This window comes from Bombus terrestris, chromosome 9, assembly GCF_910591885.1.
Source record: "Bombus terrestris chromosome 9, iyBomTerr1.2, whole genome shotgun sequence".
Lineage (NCBI taxonomy): Eukaryota > Metazoa > Arthropoda > Insecta > Hymenoptera > Apidae > Bombus > Bombus terrestris.
This window is the reverse complement of record NC_063277.1, coordinates 7,275,847-7,287,437: the sequence shown is the minus strand read 5'-3', so window position 1 is coordinate 7,287,437 and position 11,591 is coordinate 7,275,847. Positions and strand designations below refer to the sequence as shown.

The 11,591-nt window shown below is 36.4% G+C and overlaps 1 protein-coding gene across 1 annotated transcript; it reads left to right on the top strand.

The window, feature by feature from the left end:
• The first annotated feature begins 6,184 nt into the window (after positions 1 to 6,184).
• LOC100649064 (zinc finger protein 286A-like) lies at positions 6,185 to 11,043 on the top strand. The gene has a single exon (XM_048408408.1). The coding sequence runs from the start codon at positions 6,642 to 6,644 to the stop codon at positions 8,034 to 8,036; it is 1,395 nt and encodes a 464-aa protein (XP_048264365.1). The 5' UTR covers positions 6,185 to 6,641; the 3' UTR covers positions 8,037 to 11,043.
• Positions 11,044 to 11,591: the final 548 nt, after the last annotated feature.

Here is an 11,591-nt window from a genome sequence, read left to right as displayed (position 1 = left end):
GTCGCTCTTTTGAGGCAAACCAGTCATCGAGCCATTTTCGTACATTTTCGTAAAAAGTGAAGTGCTGGTCAGAAAGTGCGTGTCCCATCGATGCAAAGAAATAGTAATCGGACGGAGCCAAGTATGGTGAGTAAGCCACGTGCGAAAGTATTTCCCAACTGAACGCTTTAATCGTTTCTTTGATCAGTTTTGCTGTATGTGATGGTGCATTATCATGAAGCAAAATTACTTTGTGTTGCCTTTTTTGATATTCTGGTCGTTTTTCACGCAAAGCTTGATTCAAATCGATCATTTGTTGTCGGTAGCGCTCAGTATTAACGGTTTTGCCAGGTTTTAACAGCTCATAATAGATCACACCCTTCTGATCCCACCAAACACAGAGCATTGTCTTCCGTCCATAGCGATTTGGTCTTGTAGTCGATGTCGGTGGTTCGCCTGGAGCTACCCATGATCTTTTATGCTTAGGATTCTCAAAATATATCCACTGTTCATCGTCAGTCACAATTCGGTGGAGAAATGACTTTCTTTTGTATCTGGCAAGCAGCATTTCGCAAGTGGTTTTTCGGTTTTCCTGCTGTCTTTCATTCAGTTCATGTGGAACCCACTTTCCCACCTTCTGGATCTTTTCCATGGCTTTCAAACGTATAGAGACGGCTTCTCGTGTCACGTTTAATTGATCAGCGAGCTGTTGTTGCGTTTGAGCGTCATCCTCATCCAACAATGCTTGCAATTCGCTGTCTTGAAACTTTTTCGGTGGTCTTCCACGTTCTTCGTTCCTCACGTCAAAATTGCCACTTCTGAATTGTTTAAACCACTCAAAGCACTGTGATTTACCAAGAGCATGCTCACCGTAAGCTTCGACAAGCATTCGATGCGATTCTGCAGCAGTTTTCTTCAAATGGTAACAGAAAATCAATGCTGTCCGCAAATCATAGTTTCCAGGCACAAAATTTGACATGTTCAACGCTATTACAAACTATGCTATTGTATGAAACTTGTATTGTTCTGAGTCGAAAATGTTTGTGAGATGTCAACAAAGACTTTTGGCATCAATGACGCAGTTTAGTGATAACTACATTATCAGTTAGGGCCATCTATAGGCAAATTCCGGTTTCATACTTACAGACCTGATATATAGAATGAGCAAATACTGTTTACTAATATCTTTTACATGTTTCAACAATATATTCTGCACGTTTTGCTTACGACGAAATAACGAATGCGAATGGTTTGTTGAAATAAACGAAACATTGTTACAATATGTCGCTATCAAACTGTTACCAAGGCGCCACGGCGGTCTCCCGTGGCCACCAATAAAATAAACAGTCCATTGAATAATAAAAATACTCCCTTGGCGTCCTCAGCGAAACATGTGATTTCGACGTGGCAGACAAAGTGTTTTAAAGGATGAACGAAATGAGATGAAGTGGAAAGCAAATGGAAAAGAACGTTTGAACTAGCTATGTTGTCTTAAAGCATCGATAAATAAATTTTTGATAGAAGCAAGGTTTTGAACATTTACCATTTGAACGCTATGGACTTCCGACGCTTACCATCTTGGCAAATTTAGGGGCAGAATAAATGTTAAAAATATATTGTTTTATTGATTAGTTACATTCAGCTAGCAAATTAATTAGTAGTTGATTAGATAATGTGAAAAGCTAAAATAAATTATTCTCACACTCACAATTTGCAACTTTCAACTGGTAGGTATAAGTTTGAATATTCCGTGTATTTTTGTATATTATATGTATTTTGTGGTGTTTAAAATTCTTTTTCTTTTAACGTGCAAACATCAGCAGTCTTTTTAACGATGAGATTAGAAGAATGAGTTGTCCACGTTGCGTCCGAAATGAATTGCGCGGCGAAGTGTTACGAGAGCATTAAAGATTATAGGGAATAAATGAAATGAGAGAAGTAACACAGAGATATGTTTCGCTTCAAACAAATTACATATATAAAAATATTGATTATTTCATCGGTATAATTTTGGAACTGTTTTATAAGCAGATTTACCTATCAATTTTAAATAACGATGGGATTCAAATTTTATTCAATATTTACACGCTTCGCCAACAAAATCACCGTAAAAAATAACATTTATACATAGTTCATTAACAGAGTTTGTAATTTTTTCCAAATGACAAATGTAAGTAAGTAAAATCGAGTAATTCTATCCTTAAGAAAAAAACAAAAAAGGATAACAGAACGAATTATATTTAGAATATAATTATCCATTTCTTGTTTTTCATTTTTTTATTTATTTCACACTCCTCTTGCTTTGCGGCTAAAGCATCACCTCCCGCTGTCCTCTGCATAGGCTAATCCTATACCTAATCGTAATTACTAGAAAATGATGATACTATATTCTTAACCAAAAAAAAAAAAGAAACGAAAATAAAAACTCTTCAGTTCATTCTCTTTGTTAAAAATTTACAAAAATGATAAAAGATCCGGACTTTCTTTCTTTGAAGTTTACTTTCAATCGATAAACAACGAACAATCATTAACTATATTACAGCATCAACATCCGAAATACGTAGCTATACATAAAAAGCGAAATAAAAGTGGCGGCAGCCAGTGATTCCGTGACCACATCGTAATCTCTTGATCTTCTTACTAAATTAGCTGCGGAGTATGTTCAATTAATCGTCATAAATAATTTTACGTTGCTGATGGATTCACCATGCAACGAGGCCGCGTTTCCATGTCGACGTCAATGGACTTACGTGTGAACGTGTAGAGGCTTCAGCCGATTTTGCCAGTTAATCCTCACCCTTGGGAACCGTTCAGGCCGGACAATCGGCCACTGTAATTGCACGAGAGCCAGTTGAGGTCTCGTCAAGACGTTCGCCAGACCGACGACAATCAACAATCAACGAAATCGCCGTAAAGTTGTTGTCCTTACCGATGGATAATTTCGACGATTAATTCGTTCGAACGTTTTAACGTTTCTTTCGCGTTTCAACGTTTACTAAGTTTTATGAAATTGCTCGTACTTCACTCTTCTGTTCGTTTCTCATTTTCGCAGTTAAACGCGTTCCTCGTGCGTCAAGTTGACTCAATGGCAAAACACCGATGAAATGAGAAAATGAATAATTAATTTTGGTCTTTGTCGCTCGAGGTCATTCACGTTAAATTGTCTTTCACAGATAACGAGTTTCATTGACACGTCGAGAAGAAAAAAAAGTTTCGGAAATATCGTTCTACAAATGGCCGAATAACATTAGGTTGCCCTCGGATAGTTCCTTCCGATTTTTGAGGAATTTGGTCGACACGAAGGATCATATTGAGAAGTTTCTCGCTGAAAAACCTGAGAGATTTTGGAAGCATGAAATATTCAAGTTGCGTGAAAGATGGAGAAAGGTTGTGGAAGAAAATGGCACCTATATAATTCGATAAATGTATATCGAATCGAAACGTATAAAAATTTGAATCGGGTTATTCGATCTTAGGCTACTTCATTTTAATGCGTATTTATAAATGCCATTAATAATTTCTATCGAACAAGATAGAGAATAGAAATAAGAATGACGAACTCAAAAAGTGTCGTGAATGGTCTACTATGTAGGTTCGATAATTTATCTCAATCTATTAATGGTATCTAGCGTGGAACAAATTTTTTATTGTAAACTTTGGACATCCTATATCGTTAATTTTTTAAAATGTATAGTTTCTCATTCATAATTCTCTTGATTTTACAGCAACCTATACAGTAGGTCGATACCTATTATTTAGATATTAGGTCGTCCGGAAAGTGTCTTTCTTTCGCAAACATGTTTTTTCGCAACAGTGCACCTTCGTACAAACGTGAAACCAAGTCTGTGAAATGTCACGGCGTTTATCTCAACAAAACAAAATCGATCGTACGTAATTCGACAAAATAATATAAAACAAAAAATGTTGTGCGTCTATTATTTCCTCATAAAACGAACGAAACTTTTCGGACAACCCAATACTATGCGTAAGCATATTGAATGAAACTTGATTTTTTAATATATCGAAATTTATTAGTGTAAAAGTTTTTAATTATTTCAGTTATTTATTTAAATAAAATTATTTTAAATTAATTTATTAGTTTAAAAGTTTTTAATTATTTAATTATTTATTTATTTAAAAAGTCAGAGCCACTACATTTTCCGCTTGGTGCAACGTGCATAGGTCTCATTTCCTAACTTCGCCTTTCATTTGCATATTGGGTCGTTTTCGACCAATGTTTCAAGTAATTTTTCATTTTCTCCATATTTTTGTTTAAAATTTTCGTCTGCTTAAAAAAGTTAAGGTAACGTAAGATAATATAGGTACCGATAAAAAATATTGGACGATGTCCTAGAAACTTGGAAGAGTATTCAAGAATTTAGAGAGACTTTAAGATATGGAAAATTGAAAAGAACCGTATGTCAATAAAAAGAAGGTTGCAGACGGATCTACTAATTACTTAACAGTCACATGACAATATTAATCACACAACAGTCTATCTAATTTCAACATTCTAGTAACTATATCTAACATTCTCACATTTTAATATCCTACAACATTCTAACATTCCGATATTCTATAACATTTTAACATTCTAATATTCTACAACATTCTAACATTCCGCTATTCTATAACGTTTTAATATTCTAATATCCTATAACATTCTAACATTCCGATATTTTATAGCGTTTTAACATTTTAATATTCTAGAACATTCTAATATCCTATAACATTCTAACATTCCGATATTTTATAACGTTTTAACATTTTAATATTCTAGAACATTCTAATATCCTATAACATTCTAACATTCCGATATTTTATAACGTTTCAATATTTTAATATTCTAGAACATTCTGATATCCTATAACATTCTAACATTCCGATATTTTATAACGTTTTAACATTTTAATATTCCAGAACATTCTTATATCCTATAACATTCTAACATTCTAATATCCTACAACATTCTAACATTCTGGTATTCTATAACGTTTTAACATTCTAATATCCTATAATATTCTAACATTCCGATATTTTATAACGTTTTAACATTTTAATATTCCAGAACATTCTAATATCCTATAACATTCTAACATTCTAATATCCTACAACATTCTAACATTGTGGTATTCTATAACGTTTTAACATTCTAATATCTTATAATATTCTAACATTCCGATATTTTATAATGTTTTAACATTTTAATATTTCAGAACATTCTAATATCCTATAACATTTTAACATTCTAATATCCTACAACATTCTAACATTGTGGTATTCTATAACGTTTTAACATTCTAATATCCTATAATATTCTAACATTCCGATATTTTATAACGTTTTAACATTTTAATATTCCAGAACATTCTAATACCCTGTAACATTCTAACATTCTAATATCCTACAACATTCTAACATTGTGGTATTCTATAACGTTTTAACATTCTAATATCCTATAATATTCTAGCATTCCGATATTTTATAACGTTTTCACATTTTAATATTCCAGAACATTCTAATATCTTATAACATTCTAACATTGCGATATTTTATAACGTTTTAACTTTCCGATATTCTATAACGTTTTAACATTCTAATATGCTATACATTTTAACATTCTCATATTCCATAACATTCTAACATTTTAACTTTCTAATATTCTACGACACTCTTACATACTAGTATTCTATAACATTATAACATTCTAATGTCATACAGCATCCTAACATTCTCGTATTCAACGCTATAACATTCTAACGAGCTAACAATTATCTATCTAAACAATTAAATCTCACTTTTGCTCCAGTACGTTCCCCAAAACCATGCATTTCCACAAACATAGCCAATCTACTCGCCATCAACCTAACCTCCAATAAATTCACCATATTGAATCCGTGCAGGCTCGAAGAAAGCTCGTCGGAAGGAAATAACGTTGGGGAAGGGATCCGCTTAAAGGGTAGCATTCTCTATTAAAGAATCGACAGGAACGACATCGTTCTCCAGTTGAGAGGCCGCGGTACAGCGGCGTAGGAGATATACATTCATTAGTCAGGCGGTTGGACGGGGCGGTGAGTGTTTACATGAGCACGCGCCAGAATTCCACCGGAGTGGTGGCAAATATGCACAGTGGTGGGGGTAGGAGGCCGGAGATCGGTCGACCAATAGGAAACAAAGCGAGACGCGGCTCCCGGGCGGAGCGTTCGAATATACCAGAGGTTCGACTCGCGTACTTCTGTCAAACGGCGTTCAGCCGTCGAGGGAGCAGATAGCGTGTCTTATATACTGGAAAATATCCGAAAAATCTTCGACAAGTCTTTAAAATCGTCAAGAAATTCCATCTGTTCGCCAAGTGAGAAACAAATATATCGAAAAGTAATCTGACGTCGTTCTAATCGTCGTAGAATTATCAATCGACAAGACATCGAGAAACTCACCATCTGTTTGACGAGTGAAAGATCAGCGATCATCAGACATCGTGAGTCGCAGAATTATTAGATGAAGAACGTTGATAGGAGACTGCATTGTGCACGTTAGAGAAGAACCCAGTGTTTTTAAGAATTATTAATCAACGTAAAATGGAAACGGTTGAAATATCGAATATATGGTTCGTCTAAGGAGAAACGTAAGGAAAGAGACATTTGGCAGAGACGAACGTCAGTATGTTGCACAGTTCGTTGCCACGGGCGTTCCTGGCCCCTGGCTTGAATTATCTGGGTTACTACGGTGACGAGATCCACCAGCATTCGTACGGCGCGGCTACCAGTTGGCACATTCCTATGGAGAACCCTCCCGCCTACTCCAGGGTTCCCGATCATCACGTTCTTCAAAACTGGGACTTGTCCAGATCGTCTACCCCGTGTCCCCTGGATCTGTCTCTGAAACCTCCGCCTACACCGATCACGCCGAAAACCGAAGATCTCGTAGATTCCAAGAAAGATCAGAGAACGTTGGACGATGTGCAGAAAGAATTGGAAAACACCGGGTACGGAAGGAACAGCGACGAAACGGGTCCCCTGGTGGTCGACGATTTCGACACGGTTCCACGAAGTTCCTCGGTGCACAGTCATTCCAGTTACGAGCTACTTTCCAAGAAAGAACCACTGCAAACTGCGGAACCAACGGTCAAAGCCTGCACTTTGGAAGAGGCCACCAGACTAGCTCCCTTTGGTTCAAGCTCGAACGAGATCGCTTCCAAATATTACACGCACAATCAGAAGCTTCTATTAACCAGTCCTAGTCACCTTCAATCGGTACAAGGCTACCACCAGCAGCTTCTTCTAACGCCGCAGCATCACCTGCAAGGGATGCAGCACGCTCCCATGACTCCTCCTAGCACACCGTCGCCTCCGCAATGTCCAAGACGAAAAGTAAGAGAGGAGGATTCGAGTCCAGCCTCGACGACCAGCAACAACAACGTCGCGTCTAGTAGCTCCAGATCCAGTTCCACCGAGAAACTTCTTCAAAGACCCAAAAAGAAACACGCTAGAAGATTGAAATTCGACGAGGATACCAGTAGCCCGGTGTCGGGTACCGTGATTTTGGGCCCGGACGAGGCTGTAGTCACCGGAGACATCGATCCGGCATTCAACATCGTTGAAGTCACCGAGGAGGCACGAGCGGAGCTAGCTAAGATCGAGAACAGGCTTGGCCCTTATCAGTGCAAGCTCTGCAGGCAATTGCACGAGGACGCGTTCCAGTTGGCCCAGCACAGGTGCTCCAGGATAGCCCACGTCGAGTACAGATGTCCAGAATGCGACAAGAGATTTTCGTGTCCGGCGAATTTGGCCTCTCACAGACGCTGGCATAAACCAAGACTGGCTAACGGAGAACATTCCTCGTCTACCGGGAGTATCGAGATATCGTGCACCAGGTGCGACGCGAAGTTCACCAGGCAAGCAGCGCTGAGGAAACACCTGGCCAGTCAACATCCAGAGACCAACAACAACAACAATCACAACAACAATAACGTGGTGGTGGAGCAAGGAGGAGCTGTTGGTAAGACTGACGTCGTTCAGGTGGTTTCCAAGGGTACGTTGAACACCGAGATCCCCTGACACCAGTTCCCCGCGAGACCCTTGCCCAGAAGACCAGGACTCTACTGGAGATTCGGCCTTGATTTGTAAAGACCGAGTCTCCTAGTGGAGGGTTCTATTTTTTTGCAATCTCACGTTTGAGAATTTTTTTCGAATTTTTTACAGTTGCTTGGTTGCAGATATGATAAAGAGCAGTTGATATATTATCTTTGCATTCCCCTTTGTTCTTGTTGTCATAGGGTATTTTTGGCATTTTTTAAGTTTCATATTATATAGTAATGGGATAAATTTTGTTCTCCTTTTTATCTTTTATTTTTCTAGTTTTCTAATTTTCCTTAGTATCGTAACACGTGCAATTTTATGTTAATATTTCATTAATGGAATAGATATTTCTTAAAGGATAGGTTTTTTCTTCTTTTTTTTTTTTTTTTCTTGGAGCGTGTAATTCAACCGGTGTCGTATACAGGGAATGACGCAAGAGGGAAGGAGTAACGTGTTATTCGATTAGTAAATAACAGCGAAATCAAAATTTAATATGACATTCTTCTCTGTACGTGTTATATAGTCATTATGTTGAAGAATACGTCGGTCGAGGATTAAGAATTTTCTTTCGAAAACTGAATATTTCGATTTATATGACGCCTGAAATTTGGTAACTTGAAAGATTTTGTATATATTTTTAACTGCACAGTGATTTTTTAACCTTTATGCTAAATTTATTTTCATTACGTAAATATGTTTCATATTCCGATACGCTTATCGTATTTTTTTATATAAACTTATTCATTAATAGATTGCACATATCTTGGAGTTTCATAAGTTTTATAGTAAGGTATAAAATATCCTACTTCATATCATGATAAAATTTATCAAACGATAGAGTGTGTTACTACCGATAAAAAGATTTTGCAGCAGCTGAGAATATTGCTTTTAAAAACAACATAACGAAACGAGCGTAAATTTCAATCGTGATTATAGATATTTTACTGACGGCGAAATTTCAGTTATCAATAATTCGAGACGATATTACGACACACAATCGTAAAGTACAGCTAACGATCAATTTCAGAATTTCTATAATAATTCAAACTGTTTTTTTTTTTTTTTTTTTTTTTTAAGAAACATCGATTATGATATCTATTAGGTCGTTTCGTAAATTTTGTCGCTTTCCGATAACAAAATTTGGCAGGAAATTGCGAAGAATCATTATGAGATCGATCATAAATTCCCTCGTCCTCTCATCCCTTCTCATCTAGAAATTGTTTGTTTCTTTTTTTCAATTTATTTCACTCGCTTCTACTCGCTTTTCTTTCGCGAAATTTCAAAAATCCCCGTTTCTTATTAATCTTCGAAAAAATATCTCCTACTAAAAACTACGTACTAATTAATAAAATTAAGAGAACTATAAAACGGATGAAAGAAAACTAGACGATTTTTTAATGAATGAAAAAAAGAAACAAATACAAGTAGGCAATATTTGACAAATAGGAAACAATTCTTCGGCAAAAATAAGTAACGAAAGAGAAAACGACCAATCTTATGGAACAACCTAACGGAATCGCGTTAAAGAAACCAAGAAAAGATTTCACTGACAACTTTTCGTTTGCCAATAAAATTTCGGTTCTCCAAAACTCGAGACAATAACCGCTGTTGCAACGGAACAGTTAAATACTAACGTGTGTGCTTACGAATGGCACGAGGGGCGAATCGGACTGTAAATTTGCATAGAATTAGAAGTAGCGAAGCAGCAAGGTTAATACGATGTTGCGTGCGATGTAAATCTGTAGATAGTAGAGAGAGGTCGGTTATAAAGCGTGACTGTGCGTGTACATATACCTAGCTGGTAATTTATCTGTGTTGTAATATTTATCCAAGGCGACGATTCCTCATCTTTCATCCTAAGTTAACACGTTGCCTGTCACGGTGGCCATCGGTGAGCCACGTTACTAAATTCTTTAGAACAACGATCTTCCACCCTTTTCATCTTATGGCACGCATAGACTAATTGCTAAAATTTTGTCACAGACTAAAAACTATGATAAATAGATATATTTGATTGGAGACAGGGCTATCGTTTTGACCATCGTCGTCTTTTTATTTCACGATCCTTTGAAAAGAGAGCTGATTGAATACGTTAGGTATCGCGCGTTTGACAAATTTTTGCTGCACACCTCTGAATCGGTAGTTGATAATGATTGAGAATTGCTGCTTCGGAATGATGAAAATAAGATAAAGGTTACGGGCTGAAAACTGTTTAACAACGTGAATATCTTGGATAACATTGTTGGAGGAAAAAATCGGATCTAATACTTTGCACGAATGAAAGTTTATTGATTGAAAATATATAAAACTGGCGTGGCAGCCGACGTGTTAAGAGAACGTACGTTATTCCGATAAGTATTCCTTAGCGTCATAAATTTAACTTAACTCACTGATTGGACTCATCGAATCGAGTGAATCGTGATCATACAGCAAAATATCAAAGATATTTAAGGCGATCGAATTAGCGCGTATCTAGTCGACAGGGTTATCAACTACTCGTTGATTACTTTTAACGTAGGATTAAGTAAGTTGGATAGGTAGTTTTTAATCGTGGGAAATAGATTCAGTGGATATTTCGTGGATAAATTTCTAATCAAACAGCCACTGTAATGCATATCGTGTATTATTTCTTATTAATCGTAAGTAGATGTAGGAGGGAAAATGTTATTAAATCGTTGGTATGTTTTATAGTGAAAGAATTGCATATATAGTAGTCCTGAATCACTTATTATTTGCTATTGTAATTATGAAAAATTCGAAAACGCAAAAATACGCAAAGTGCCGTGTTCGTTATATCGTTTGGTTGATAAAGGAAATTTTTGTCTACTTTGTAAATTATATTTCCCAATGAGAGGAAAATAAATACGTTTATTTCGTTCATAGCAGATGAAACAACATCTTAGCCCTTTGCATTCCGAATTTTATTTCAATTTCGTTACCACCAGCTTCCAACGCTTTTAAGTATTTTATTTGAAATTTACTTTAACTAAAAAAATAAGACGATTTAAATAAATAAAGGAAGAAACAAATTCACTTAAATATCAATTTTGTTCTCACTATTGTTGTATTTTGTGATTTTTAAGTGTGTGATATATCTTGAAACAATTTCCAGGATGCAATCCTGGTTTTCTTTCGCACGTTTCACGACAAAAGGTGAACACGAAAGAATGTCGAGTGGAACTCGACAAAGGAGCTCCTGAGATAAAAACTCATGTCGAGTCACACTCGACATAGAAGTGCAAAGGGTTAATAATACTTTTTATAAAAATATAGTGATGCATTGAAGCAAAAGAGAGCCGACAGTAATTAAACGAAAAAGTCATTAGTAAAAGGAAAGACATTTGCTAATAAGGAATTACACGTGTTGTCATGTCATGGATGAAAAAATGAACATGGGAGGGAAGTACCATAGGAAAATTTCTCAATTCAGTAAATTCAGTGACTACATAGTGTATCTCAATTTTGCGTGAATATGATCGTCTGAGTTAGTATGTACGGCTGCGTGTAATAAGGAGTTGCTTCTAGTCTCTAGTC

What these genes read in the sequence shown, in the direction of transcription:
- LOC100649064 (XM_048408408.1), top strand. Translation starts at nt 6,642, where the DNA reads ATGTTGCACAGTTCGTTGCCACGGGCGTTCCTGGCCCCTGGCTTGAAT.